This window comes from Penaeus chinensis, chromosome 2 (assembly GCF_019202785.1).
Source record: "Penaeus chinensis breed Huanghai No. 1 chromosome 2, ASM1920278v2, whole genome shotgun sequence".
NCBI lineage: Eukaryota > Metazoa > Arthropoda > Malacostraca > Decapoda > Penaeidae > Penaeus > Penaeus chinensis.
This window is the reverse complement of record NC_061820.1, coordinates 40,090,725-40,105,724: the sequence shown is the minus strand read 5'-3', so window position 1 is coordinate 40,105,724 and position 15,000 is coordinate 40,090,725. Positions and strand designations below refer to the sequence as shown.

The 15,000-nt window shown below is 36.9% G+C and overlaps 2 protein-coding genes across 7 annotated transcripts in view; one reads left to right on the top strand and one right to left on the bottom strand.

The window, feature by feature from the left end:
- The window catches only part of LOC125033740, a 20,355-nt gene extending 13,633 nt beyond the window's left edge, over positions 1 to 6,722 (top strand). For both annotated transcript variants that reach the window (XM_047625445.1, XM_047625443.1), the window contains 5 exons: positions 274 to 441; positions 1,464 to 1,589; positions 2,625 to 2,790; positions 5,793 to 5,927; positions 6,508 to 6,722. In XM_047625445.1, coding sequence (XP_047481401.1) covers positions 274 to 441; positions 1,464 to 1,589; positions 2,625 to 2,790; positions 5,793 to 5,927; positions 6,508 to 6,620 — 708 coding nt within the window. In that variant the 3' untranslated portion in view covers positions 6,621 to 6,722. The remainder of the gene's footprint in view (positions 1 to 273; positions 442 to 1,463; positions 1,590 to 2,624; positions 2,791 to 5,792; positions 5,928 to 6,507) is intronic.
- Positions 6,723 to 8,258: 1,536 nt separating this feature from the next.
- Positions 8,259 to 15,000, bottom strand: part of LOC125036480 (troponin C, isotype gamma-like) — a 34,865-nt gene continuing 28,123 nt past the window's right edge. For 2 of the 5 annotated variants that reach the window (XM_047629122.1, XM_047629113.1), the window contains exons 4-6: positions 13,512 to 13,631; positions 11,950 to 12,081; positions 10,211 to 11,101 (exon numbers count right to left, since the gene is read on the bottom strand). In XM_047629122.1, the coding sequence (XP_047485078.1) occupies positions 11,076 to 11,101; positions 11,950 to 12,081; positions 13,512 to 13,631 (278 nt within the window). In that variant the 3' untranslated portion in view covers positions 10,211 to 11,075. Of the gene's footprint in view, positions 8,978 to 10,210; positions 11,228 to 11,949; positions 12,082 to 13,511; positions 13,632 to 15,000 lie in introns of those variants that run through there. The other 3 variants (XM_047629104.1, XM_047629095.1, XM_047629131.1) reach the window with 2 other exon arrangements.

Sequence of the window (15,000 nt, the reverse complement as noted above, 5' to 3'; positions counted from 1 at the left end):
AGAGAGAGATGGGTAGGTAGACAGATAGATAGATAAGAGAGAAAGAGAATACGAGAAAGAGAGAAAGAACTAGACACATCCAGACATAATATTAAACATATTCCATCCACGCACGTTTCAAGAATTATATACCTTTTAATCTCTAATCCCCTTACCTTTCCCTCCCCTCCCCCTCTTCCCCGTCCCCCTCCCCCACTTCCCCCTCCTCCTCCCCCACTTCCCCCTCCTCCTCCCCCACTTCCCCCTCCCCCTCCCCCCGATTCCCATCCTCAGGGCAGCAGTCAAACGGGCAAGCAAGGAGCCTACCATTTTCTCCACCACTGGCTGTGGAATTACGTCAACCAATCAGCTGTCAACTTTGGCGGCGCTTTCATTCTCGACTCGATTGCCAAATACAGCGAGATGGACAATTCTCAATATGTGTTCGAGGAATTCGTTACTGTAAGTGGCTGTTTTTTGTGTTTATGTTGGATGTATGTGTTTGCGGATACATAAATACATACACATACGTATGTGCATATGCACGCATGCGCACGCACGCACACATGCAAAAATAATGCTTAGGATTCAACTACAAAACGTTTTCTGTTGTCCTTTATAGGGATAATATAGTATAAATGATAAAGTCTAAGGATATACAAATCAAATTTCAAAATACAAACCTACTAATAAGGTCTATTAAATCATTCCTTTATTGATTCACATGAAAAAAAATCGATAATCAAGATCTAGAGTATATTATTAATGTATTCAATCATTTAACAACTTGCGTAATTAATATCAAGAGGTAATTACCGAATCTCTGTTTTTACCAATAACTCTCTGTTTAACTTGCCATCTATCTTTCTGTCTAATTAGTAATCTAATTATTGCCTTTATTTTGACATCCGCTTCCTCATTAGTGCCTGTAATTACCTCGATATGCAATTAGTGCTTTAAGCTGTTCCCTGAAACTGAATTAATTTGTGTTATTGAATGAGCGAATTATTCTGAACTATCTTAACTATTGTTTTGTTTTTTTTAATATGTTTACTGTTTATTTGATTATTTTGTATGTTTTCTTTTTCATTTCTTTTTTTCTTCTTCATCTTCCTTCTTCTTTTCTTCTTTATCTTTTTCTTTTTCTAATTTTTCTTTTCCTTTTCTTCCTCCTCCTCCTCCTCTTCTCCTTTTTCTTCTTCTTCTACTTCTTCTTCTCCTTCTCCTTCTCCTTCTTCTTCTTCTTCTTCTTCTTCTTCTTCTTCTTCTTCTTCTTCTTCTTCTTCTTCTTCTTCTTCTTCTTCTTCTTCTTCTTCTTCTCCTCCTCCTCCTCCTCCTTCTCCTCCTCCTCCCCTCACTCCTCCTCCTCCTCCTCCTCCTCCTCCTCCTCCTCCTCCTCCTCCTCCTCTTCCTCCTCCTCTCACTCCTCCTCCTCCTCCTCCTCCTCCTCCTCCTCCTCCTCCTCTTCCTCCTACTTCTTGCAGGCATTTCCCGACGCGTCACGTGACATCGACAAGCACAACAACAGAGGCAACTTTCTCGCCGTGTTTACGAGAGAAGACGAGACAAGCACTCGACTTGCAAAGGCATTTTCAGACAATTACGAAAAGGTACGTAAAAAGAGAGAAAAGAAGAAAAGAAAGGAAAAGAAAACACTCACATTATCATGTTATGTTATGTTATTTATTTATCTATGTATATATTTTAGTTATTTATTGATTGATTTATTCATTTATTGCGTGTGTTTCTTTCTTTTACTGAAATAAGGTAAAACAAAGTAAAGGGCGCGCTGAGGGGGGGGGGGGGGTAGTATCATTAAGCGATTTTGTACCATAGATATTCCACCTTTAGTGTGGTAATTATTTTAGTTAAATGTAACAATAAGATGATTTTATACAGCTATGATTATTATGCAAATGATAGTGGTAATGGCCAAGGAGTAGTTACAGAGAAATATAATTGTTGTAGTAATGGCTGTAATAACAACATATGTAGTACCATATGAAAAAAATAACAGTTGTAGTAATAGACGTAGCGGTAACAGCGGTTGTATTTTCAGAGGAAAAGTTGGACGCCATTAATTTTTTAAAGTAAAAGAAATAATAATAGTAATATATTCAATAACTGCACCAGTAGTATCAGCAGTTGCAATGTAAGTAGGTGCATGAGACGTGCATTGGTGGCACAAATCCATCAATGAATAGGGTAATAGCATCGTCAATGAACAGTGTAATTTCGCCAATGAACACCACAGTCATCAATCCCAATTTCGGTTCAATAGTAAAATTTCATCAATCAATTTATTATTTTTTTTCTACCTGAGCAATTTTCCTTCCATCATTCTCATTCATACCATTTTTTCTATATTTTTTTTCCTTCATGAGCAATATTTCTTCCTTCATTCTCATTCATACCTTTTTTCTACATTTTTTTCCTTCATGAGCAATATTTCTTCCTTCATTCTCATTCATACCTTGTTTCAACAATTCTTCTTTTCTACATGAACAATCTTCCTCCCTCTCATTCTCATTAACCATTTTCTCACATTTTATCCACCAACGAACACAACAGTCTCACCAGTCGTTATTCCACCAAAAAATACAATACAATCTCACCACCATTCCCTCCTCGACACCGCAATACAGGACAGACGCGCTCGCTTCGTCAGACTACAAGATTTTACGGTTAGAAACGGACCGTCTTATAAGGGAGTCTTCGAGATGTTCAGTCACCAGTCGCATTTCCCTTTCTGGTCCTTCACTCCTGACGAAGACCTGGTTCCTCTCCCTGCTGTCCTCCTTACCGATACAGGTAGGTTCGTTTTGTGATGTGTGAACGTTTGTGAATGTCTGAATTACTGTTTGGGTTTGGATATGATTGTATTCAAAAAGGAAAGAAAGAGAAAGAGAGAGACAGAGAGAGAGAGAGAGAGAGAGAGAGAGAGAGAGAGAGAGAGAGAGAGAGAGAGAGAGAGAGAGAGAGAGAGAGAAACGCAGAGAGAGAGAGAGAGAGAGAGAGAGAGAGAAAGAAAGAGAGGGAGAGAGAGAGAGAGAGAGAGAGAGAGAGAGAGAGAGAGAGAGAGAGAGAGAGGGAGAGAGAGAGAGAGAGAGAGAGAGAGAGAGAGAGAGAGAGAGAGAGAAATTGTTGCTTTTATAATCAAAATTGTATTGAGAATTGCTCCAATTATAGTAATAAGTTGAAGTCAAACTAGAGGATATATTCATCTCATGAAAAAAGGAAATAAAAGAAAAGTACACACACACACACACACACACACACACACACACACACACACACACACACACACACACATACACACACACACACACACACACACATATATATATATATATATATATATATATATATATATACATATATATGTATACATACACACACACACACACACACACACACACACACACACACATATATATATATATATATATATATATATATATATATATATATACATGTATATGTATATATATATATATATATATATATATATATATATATATATATATAAACACACACACACACACACACATACATATATACGTATATATATATATATATATATATATATATATATATATATATATACATATATATATATATATATATATATATATATATATATGTATATATATATATATATACATATATATATATATATATATATATATATACACACACACACACACACATATATATACATATATATGTGTGTATATATGTATATATATCTATATATCTATATATATATATATATATATATATATATATATACACACACACACACACACACACACATATATACATATATATATATATATATATATATATATATATATATATATATATATATATATATGTGTGTGTGTGTGTGTATATATACACACACACACACACACACACACACACACACACATATGTATATATATATATATACATATTTATATTTATATATTTATTTATTTATATATGAATGAGAATGATTATCTTCACAGATCAAGTGATGTGTATAGCCGGTTTCATCAGAAATACACGAAACCGGTCAAATACACCTCTTTCGCCGTGAAAATTCTACATTTTTTTCTTCATAAGCACTAGTTCCTTCCTTCCTTCTCAGTCACACCTTTTTTTCCACATTTTTTTCCTTACTGCATGTTCATAGAAATACCGAGGAATCTTTTACTAATTCCTGTTCCCCCGTATACATTCACTTTTTTTTTTTTTCTACATGAGCAATTTTCATTCTTCATTTTCATTTATTCTTTTTTTTTCTATATATATATATATTTTGTTTTGTTTTGTACGTGTGTAATTTTCAGTTCTTTGTTTTCATGCATTACTTTTTTTTCTTTTTTTGTACTATATGGACATTTTACCTGCATTTTCATTCATACCTTTTTTTTCTACAAAATCAATTTCCCTTCACTCATTTTCATTCATATCTTTTTTTTCTACATTTTTTCTACTACCTGAGCGCTCTACATTAATTCATTCTTTTTGTTGTTGCTGTAGTTGTTTTTCTTGTTGTTTCTATGTTCTCATTTATACCCCTTTTCTAATTGTTTCCTTCCTCTTCATTATTTCTACTTTTTCTTTTTTTTTTGTTCATCCATTCTCATTCATGCCTTTTTTATATTTCTTTTCTACATTCTCATTTATACATTTTTTATATTTCTTTCTACTGCATGTGCACTGTTCCTTCCTTCATTTTCAGTCATCCTTTTGTTTCTACATTTTCATTTATAACCTTTTCCTACTTTTCTTCCTTCCTCCCCTTCAGACGTATGAAGAAAGACCGAGGAACCGTATCCTTCATTTTCAGTCATTAATTTTATTTACATATCTCTACATGAACAATTTCCCTACCTTCATTTTCATTCATACCTTTTTTCTACATTTTTTTCCTCTATATGAGCCATTTTCCTTACTTCTTTTTATTCATACCTTTTTTCTACAATTTTGTCTTTTTCTACATGAGCAATTTTCCTTCCTTCATTCTCATTCATTTCCTTTTTCTCACATTTTTTCCTACATCCCCATACTTATTTTTTTTTTCCTACGTATTTCCTTCCTCCCCTACAGACGTATACAGAAACACCGAGGAACCGTTTCATTCATATTTCTACATGAACAATTTCCTTTCTTTCATTCTTATTCACTTCCTCTTTTTTTCTCACATATTTTCCTACATTCCCATACTTTTTTTCCCCTACGTATTTCCTTCCTCCCCTGCAGACGTATACAAAAACACCGAGGAACCTTTTCATTCATATTTCTACATGAACAATTTCCTTTCCTTCATTCTCATTCATTTCCTTTTTATTTCTCACATTTCTCATACTTTTTTTATTCTTACGTGTTTCCTTCCTCCCCTACAGACGTATACAGAAACACCGAAGAACAGTTTCATTCACATTTCTACATGAACAATTTCCTTTCTTTCATTCTTATTCACTTCCTCCTTTTTTCTCACATATTTTCCTACATTCCCATACATTTTTTTCCCTACGTGCTTCCTCTCCTACAGACGTATACAGAAACACCGAGGAACCGTTTCATTCATATTTCTACATGAACAATTTCCTTTCCTTCATTCTCATTCATTTCCTTTTTATTTCTCACATTTCTCATACTTTTTTATTCTTACGTGTTTCCTTCCTACCCCTACAGACGTTTACAGAAACACCGAGGAACCGTTTCATTCATATTTCTACATGAACAATTTCCTCCTTTTTTCTCACATATTTTTCTACATTCCCATACATTTTTTCCCTTACGTGTTTCCTCCCCTACAGACGTATACAGAAACACGGAGGATCCTTGCACTCGCCCTTGCTCGTCCGCCGGCTTCCTCACCAGGAGACGAAGAGCTGTTATCACTAACATCGTAGATTCTGTCACCAGCACATTACTACAGCTCCAGGCGAAGAGTGTGTATTGTTGTGTGTTTCTGTGTGTGTATTCTGAGGCGTAGGTTTGTAGTAAAGGTGTATTGATGGTGAAATGTGTCTCTGTTTTTTAATAGAAGGGATATTGGTGCTTTGGAAGACTAGGAAGGGTCGTGTAGAATCACTTTTGAATATTGTTTTGTTGTCTTACCTACTTACCCTTAAAAAGAAGGTATTATAGTAAACGTTCGTTGAATTAGCTTTCATAATGGTAGAACAGAAAGAAAATATATATTAAATGTTCGTTGAAAGTGTTTATTATTGTAAGAAAATTAAAGAAAAAAATGGTATGATAATGATAAGAATTCGTTGAATTAGCTTTCATAATGGTAAAAAGAAAGAAAAGTAGGTATAATATGAAAATTGTTTTCATAATGGTAAATAATAAAGAAAAACAATATGATATAGAGAGTTCGTCGAATTAACTTTCGCAATGATAAAACAAAAGAAAGAAAGCTCATATCTAAAATATCCAAACCACGTAAGCATATGCCTTCACCCCACCATATCCCCTTCCAAGGTCCGAGACAAGACCCTTTGCCTCATTTTACGTTCTTTTCAGGAGCAGAACGGCCCACAGTAGCGCCTGTTATAGGGAACGGCGGAGAACGGTCTAGATCGACCTCCTTAGCACTCACAACCTTCGTTTTTTGCCTGGTCTTCGTTTTGCAGTGAATTAGTGTTCCTGAAGTTACTACCAGGACTGTGTTCAGCGAGTGATTCAAGAGAGAGAAAGAGAGGCAAAGAGAAAAAAGAGAGACAAAGAGAGACAAAGAGGAAAAAAGAGAAAAAGGGTGGGGTGATACAGAGATATAGGGGTGGGAGAGAGAGAGAGAAGAGAGAGAAAGAGAGAGAAAGGGAAACAGGAGAGAGAGGGTGGGGTGATACAAGGAGAAAGTCAGATAGGAATGCTTTAAGAGAGAAAGATAGAAAGGGGCAGACAGGAATGATTCAAGAGAGAGGAAGAGAGACAAAAAAGAGAGGGAGAGAGAAATGGGTGATATAGAGAGAAGGGGGCAGATAGGAATAATTTAAGAGAAAGAGAGAGAGAGAGAGAGAGAGAGAGAGAGAGAGATAGATAGATAGATAGTTAGATAGATAGATAGATAGATAGATAGATAGATAGATAGATAGAGAGAGAAAAAAAAAGAGAGAAAAGGGGGTGACAAAGAGAGAAAGGGGCGGACATGAACGATTCAGGAGAGAGAAAGAGAGAAAGGAGAGAGGAAGGAGTAATGCAGAAAGAAAGGGCAGACAAGGATGGGAGAGAGGGAAAGAGAAAAAAAGAGAGAAAGAGGTGATGCAGAGAGAAGGGGAGGGGGCGGTATGGAGAGAGAGATGAGAGAGAAAAGCCGAAGAGAGAAGAGAGAGAGAGCGAGAGAGCGAGCGAGAGAGAGAGAGAGAGAGAGAGAGAGAGAGAGAGAGAGAGAGAGAGAGAGAGAGAGAGAGAGAGAGAGAGAGAGAGAGAGAGAGAGAGAGAGCGAGAGAGAGAGAACGAGAGAGAGAGAGAGAGAGAGAGAGAGAGAGAGAGAGAGAGAGAGAGATAGAGAGAGAGAGAGAAGTGAAGTAAGATGAGTAAAAATAAATAAGGGGAGAGGGCCAAGGAGAGAAGATAGGAGGGAAGTAGAGAGAACGGAAAAAGAAAAAGAGAGAGACAGAGAAAGAAAGAGAGAGAGAGACCGTCAAACACCAGATAAATTCCCAGATGAATCATTGTTTTTATAAGCCTGATCATGACATTTACATAAAGAGATATCAACGTCAACACAGTGTTCATGTGCCAGAAAATGTGTACATAATATAATTTTTCAGTGTTAGAGTGAGCGAATATGTATTTCTTTAATAAACTTTTCACCTTTTTTTGTAATATGATAATGTTAATGAGAAAAGTAGTTGTAATAAAAAGGAAAATTGATAAAACGTGAGGAACTGTGTTTACCCTTTTCCATTAGAGAGAGAAGAGAAGAGAAAGAGTAAACGAGAAAGAGAAGAGAAGAGAAAACGAGAGAGAGAGAGAAAATAAGAGAAGAGAGAGGAGAAGAGAAAGAAGAAAAGAGAAATGGATAGAGTGAGAAGAGATGGAGATAGAGAGACAGAGAGAGAGAAGAGAAGAGGAAACGAGATAGAGAAATAAGAGAAGAGAAGAGAAAGCGAGAAAAAGGGAAAGGGAAATGAAGAAAAACATAACTGGCACAGACCGAAAACGTAGAAAAACCAAAAGAATGAAAGAGATTAAAAAAAAAAAAAAAAAAAAAAAAAAAAAAAAAAAAAAATCAGATGTACAGTTTCGTACAGGATTGAAAAAAGCCAGAAAATGGTTTCAGTTTTTATTTGAAATGATTCATAGATTTAAAGCCACTTCGATCCAACAGTAAAATAACACAAACTCAAAGATTTTTTTCAGATAATCATAAAAATGGCATTTCAAGGACGAATTTCCAACGTGTGTGTGTGAGAGACTCTGTTAGTGAGTTTCCGAAAAATAATTTTTATTTATTTTTGAAATTTGAAATAATCGTCGTATTAGGGATGAGTGTCAATTATCTTTTTTTTTTTTTTTTTAATCTACTGCATTATAAGTTCCAGCAACAGCATTAGTGTACATTTTGCTTGATAAAAATACAGCTACAAAAAAAATGAATATTTTCCAAAGTTAGTTTATATTCGCAATATCAGATGCTCAGTGTATAAAAAGAATCGAATTTTTCATTTTTGTTTGTTTTTTTCACTTAGTTTAATCTATCCACTTCTGGAAACTTAAAAAAAAAGACTAATTGTGAAGACGACAAAGAGCTAACAGTCGTCCACAGGCAAACAGCTGGTTAGATATGAAGTGCCCGCATCGTGTGTACGTACGTGTAACTGTGTCCGTGTTGTGCGTACAATGTGCGAAGTTTTGCGTGTGTATCCATGAACTCATAAGGCGAGAACAGGAATGTGGCTTGAGAGGAAGAGGAAGTTAGGTAAATGAGGCGTGAAGCATGAAGTTGAAGTATGAGAAGAAGTTTAACCGGCCATCATCGTCATGAACTCTGGAATGGAAAATGGAAGATTGTTGTAGTAAAAAGATTAGGGAAGAAAGAAAGAAAAAAAGAGATAAGAAAAATACAAAAAAATATGAAAAAGGGAGACAAAAAAGGTCAAATACAAGGGAGAACTCCTCACAGCTGTGGAAGTAAGAAAAATAAAATAAACATCAAAGGGATATCATCTTTCACATATAGAATCAAAAGTACACAGAATGCAAAAGATGTAACCCCTCTGTCTAGGGGTAGCAGCTTTCAATTGTAGGATATGCGGGGAATAAAAGCGTAAGAGATAACCCATATGTCTAGGGATATCACCTTTTAAATGTAGGATATGAAGTATATAGAAAAAAAAACAAAAAAACTAACAAACAAACAGCTGTAACATCTTCCTTGCGAAAGAATTACTAAAAGGTACAATATATTAAAAAAAGGAGAAAATATCCACTGAAAAAGTACTTTGCTGTGGATTAAAAACTCAAATTTGCGGTTTATTTTTCTTTTCTTTTTTGACATAGATCTTACCTTTGCAACAAACATATATCCAGGGTCAATAAGGGGTTTTAGGCAAAGGTACATGGCATAAGCTGTTTCGTCTAATTCTAAACGCTTAGTTAAGTGATATAGATGTAAATATCCGTTTGTCGAAGATATTCATATCTAATTTGCATTCAGAAAACAAAAGGAAACAGCTGTTGGGGAAATAAACATTAACTACGTAAATTATTTTAGTAAACAATGACTTTTATTTCTTCTAAAAGGAAGAGGTAATAAAAGATCATACGACTTCGTAATTATGAATTAACTCACCTCCGCTTATCGTTCTGTTTCTGAAATCCTATTGCAATAAAATATTTAAAGGATTGTGCTTCTTTTGTGAATAAATGAAAGTTAGGAAGCACTGTTCACCTTTGGTACAGTGCGTGCGTATATATGTGTGTGTGTGTGTGTTTGTCTGTGTGTGTGTGTGTGTGTGTGTGTGTGTGTGTGTTTGTATGTATGTTTGTGTGTGTGTGTGTGTGGGTGTGTTTGTGTGTTTGTGTGTTTGTGTGTTTGTGTGTGTGTGTGTGTGTGTGTGTATCTGTGCGTTTGTGTTTGTGTTTGTGAGTGTGTATGTATGTACATATGTATGTATGTATGTATGCAAAACCACAGTTTTAGCAGCAAACCGCTGGGACTCAAAAACAAAAATTTAAAACAGATACAAAATATTTATAGAGGACAATAATAATTCAAACCAATGGTTCAGTTTTAATTTAAAATCTTAAACAATAAAGCAAGATCACTTATAAGCATTTAGTTAACACAAAGTCAAATAAATAAAAAAAACATAGTACATAACACTTGTTTTAATGACAACATAAATATATTCCTAAATCAGTAAGTTAAATAAAAAACTCACTTCAATTAGGTTAATGATGTTATACTTCTCAGAATATGAAAAAAAATATATATATATAAAATGCAAATGTTCTTGGCAAAAAAATAACAAAGAAAAAATAAGAAATTAATTCAAAAAGTCATTTTTTTAAAATAATAAAACAATAGATGAAATAAAACACTCCACAGTCTTCTCTCGTCTATTGGATTATAAATGATTTTCAGTGATATTAAAAGGAAAAAAAAAATTATGAAAAAAATTCTGGGTTCTTTAGAGGAAATTATTCTAGAAAAAATAAAATCCGTTAAAATATGTAGGATTTTTTTTTTTAGCTGGTCTACATCTTTTCAACGATATTATATCTTCCTTTTGCATAATCTTATACATTGATTTTCTACGATGATATCTCAAAAAAAATATATATCATTGATTTTTTCTCTCTTTAACATTTTTTTGCAATGGAATCCGAGCCTAAAATATTTAGGTTCCGAAGAGGTTCCGTTTTCTGTTGTTTTTCGCCGAGATGTCAGGATGAGGAATGCGAGGGGGGTGACTAAACTAATTTTCACGCAGATGACTCGCGTGCATTTCTGGATAATTCCTGTCGCTTTTGGTATGGGAAGAGTGGATAATTGGGTGGAGGATGATGTTGCTGTTGTTGTTGGTGATGTTTATTTATTTATTTATTAAAAGGAGTAGACGCTGGACATTTTGTGGCATTTATTAACCAGTCATCATATCCATGAACTCTGAAATTGAGAACAGGAATGTGGATTTGAACAGGAGCTGGTTACGAGGGCCGTGAGATAAGACAAGAAGGAAAGTGTGAAAAGGAGGGAAAGGGAGGGATTAGCCAGCCATCATCGCCATGAATTCTGAAATAAAGACGGAAATGCAGTATAGTGGGAGACCAAAGAACAGAGAATAAACAGGGCAAGAGGGGGAAATATGATAAATTCTCTCTTCGTGAGTTACTCGGACACAAGGGATGTTAAATACAATCATGACGTTATACAAACGATCCCTAGAGAGCAAAGTGAGAACAGAAGCATTTATTTTACGAAACGAAGAGTTTATAAAGAGACAAACAGTAATAAAGACATGACTAACACATTACAAGTGAAAACTAATAATAATAATGCTTAAATACTAATATCATAAGCGTACCAATAGTGACTTCAGACTGATTATTAATGAAAAATCCACAAAGTTATACAATTACATAAATAAACAAATTAATGATTAAAACACATCCAAATCACTCACTCAAATAAATTAATCTTTATCCCATCAAATAAGAGTAATTATAATAACAATAAAGAAAATAATAATGATAACCGTTACCCTTTATTCGCCAATTCCCCACAAAGTGACCCAAAAAATTAAATAATAAAAAAATAATACATAAGAACAAAATAAAAATATAAAAAAAACCTAGTGACTCAAAAAAAATAATAAATATACAAATAAATAAACAACTACTGACTCAAAAAGAAAAACAAAACAAAAAAGTAACTCAAAAATAAATAAAAACAAAAAACAAGCAAAAAAAAAAAAACTCCAACTCCACCACTTCTCCCTCACAACTCCCTCTCACCATCGAAATCCAAGGTGCCTGAACCGTCCTCGTCCACCTCGTCGATAATGCCATCAAGGTCCTCCTCGGTGAGTTTGTTGTCCAGTTCTCGTAGAATCTCCTTCAGCACCTTCGTCGTGATGTAGCCGTCACCTGCGGGAGGCGGGGGTGGTGGTTAGAAAAAGGAGGGAGGGAGGGAGGGAAGGAGGGAGGGAGGGAGGGAGGGAGGGAGGGAGGGAGGGAGGGAGGGAGGGAGGGAGGGAGGGAGGGAGGGAGGGAGGGAGGGAGGGAGGGAGGGAGGGAGGGAGGGAGGGAGGGAGGAAGGGAGGGAGGGAGGGAGGGAGGGATGGATGGATAGATAGACAGATAGATAGATAGATAGATAGATAGATAGATATATAGATAGATAGATAGATAGATAGATAGATAGATAGATAGATAGATAGATAGATAGATAGATAGATAGAGAAAGAGAGAGAGAGAGAGAGAGAGAGAGAGAGAGAGAGAGAGAGAGAGAGAGAGAGAGACCGAAGACAGACAGACAGACAGACAGGCAGACAGAGAAAAATCGAGACCGAGGGGAGAGAGAGAGAGAGAGAGAGAGAGAGAGAGAGAGAGAGAGAGAGAGAGAGAGAGAGAGAGAGAGAGGCAGAGAGACAGAGAGACAGAGAGACAGAGAGGCAGAGAGACAGAGAGATAGAGAGACAGAGAGACAGAGAGACAGAGAGACAAAGAGACAAAGAGAGACAGAGAGAGACAGAGAGACAGAGAGACAGAGAGAGACAGAGAGAGACAGAGAGACAGAGAGAGACAGAGAGAGACAGAGAGACAGAGAGACAGAGAGAGACAGAGAGAGAGAGAGAGAGAGAGACAGAGAGAGACAGAGAGACAGAGAGACAAAGAAACAGAGAGACAGAGATAGAGAGACAGAGAGAGAGAGAGACAGAGAGACAGAGAGAAAGAGAGACAGAGATAGAGACAGAGAGAGAGAGAGAGATAGAGAGACAGAGAGAAAGAGAGACAGAGATAGAGACAATAATACCATAATATAAGAATATAAATTATGTGATATTTTTTATTGGATGTACGAAACTATCAACAGATGTCATAATTATTTTTAATGAATGTCATAGTCACCCCCTGAAGTTATATTTGTTGTAGAGAACATGGAAAACAATTTCTCTGACTGGAAAAGTAAATGTTATCTGTCCCAAATATTTATATTATCTATACTCTATCTTTATCTCATATTATCTCTATATTATCTGTATTTTGAAATTATCTATGTTATCTATATTCTAAGTAGGGTTAAAATAAATAAGACGTAGACGTTTTTAACAAGAATGAAAATAAATGCCAAATTTTGTGTTTCAATTAAATTGTATATGATGTCAGAAGAAAGGAAAATAAATATTTTCTGATAATCGAATGAACTACGAAGTCATTAAAGCAAATAGGAGACAAAATAAACGCTTGAAATCGACTGAAAATTAAAAAGAAAAGAAAAAGAAAGAGAGAAAAATAGATGTTGATTTTTAATGATTATGATTATTATGATTAAGAAAAAAAAAAAAAAACCTTACCCTGTTTATCGTATATACGAAACGCCTCTTTTAATTCTGCTTTTAATGATTCCTCGTCCTCCTCGATCAGGAACTTGGCGGCGAGGGCACAGAATTCCTCAAATTCGAGCTCTCCGGAACCTGCAAGGGCAAGGAAGGTGTGATTGGTGGTGATTGGTGGTGGTTGGTGGTAGTTGGTGGGGATTGGTGGTGGTTGTTGTGGTGGTTGGTGGTGATTGTGGTGGTTGTTGGTGGTGATTGGTGGTGATTGGTGGTGATTGGTGGTGATTGGTGGTGGTTGGTGGTGATTGGTGGTGATTGTGGTGGTTGGTGGTGATTGATGGTGATTGGTGGTGGTTTGTGGTGGTTGGTGGTGATTGGTGGTGGTTGGTGGTGATTGGTGGTGAATGGTAGTGGTTGGTGGTGATTGGTAGTGGTTGGTGGTGGTTGGTGGTGGTTGGTGGTGATTGGTGGTGGTTGGTGGTGGTTGGTGGTGATTGGTGGTGATTGGTGGTGACTGGTGGTGGTTGGTGGTGGTTGGTGGTGGATTGGTGGTGGTTAGTGGTGATTGGTGGTTGGTGGTGATTGGTGGTGGTTGGTGGTGATTGGTGGTGGTTGATGGTGGTTGGTGGTGATTGGTGGTGGTTGGTGGTGATTGTGGTGATTGGTGGTGGTTGGTGGTGGTTGGTGGTGATTGGTGGTGATTGGTGGTGGGTGGTGGTGGTTGGTGGTGGTTGGTGGTGATTGGTGGTTGTTGGTGGTGATTGGTGGTGGTTGGTGGTGATTGGTGGTTGTTGGTGGTGATTGGTGGTGATTGGTGGTGGTTGGTGGTGATTGGTGGTTGTTGGTGGTGATTGGTGGTGATTGGTGGTGGTTGGTGGTGGTTGGTGGTGATTGGTGGTGGTTGGTGGTGATTGTGGTGATTGGTGGTGGTTGGTGGTGTTTGGTGGTGATTGTTGGTGATTGGTGGTTGTTGGTGGTGATTGGTGGTGATTGGTGGTGGTTGGTGGTGATTGGTGGTTGTTGCTGGTGATTGGTGGTGGTTGGTGGTGATTGGTGGTGGTTGGTGGTGATTGTGGTGATTGGTGGTGGTTGGTGGTGGTTGGTGGTGATTGGTGGTGGTTGGTGGTGATTGTGGTGATTGGTGGTGGTTGGTGGTGATTCGAGCTCTCCGGAACCTGCAAGGGCAAGGAAGGTGTGATTGGTGGTGATTGGTGGTGGTTGGTGGTAGTTGGTGGGGATTGGTGGTGGTTGTTGTGGTGGTTGGTGGTGATTGTGGTGGTTGTTGGTGGTGATTGGTGGTGATTGGTGGTGATTGGTGGTGATTGGTGGTGGTTGGTGGTGATTGGTGGTGATTGTGGTGGTTGGTGGTGATTGATGGTGATTGGTGGTGGTTTGTGGTGGTTGGTGGTGATTGGTGGTGGTTGGTGGTAGTTGGTGGGGATTGGTGGTGGTTGTTGTGGTGGTTGGTGGTGATTGTGGTGGTTGTTGGTGGTGATTGGTGGTGATT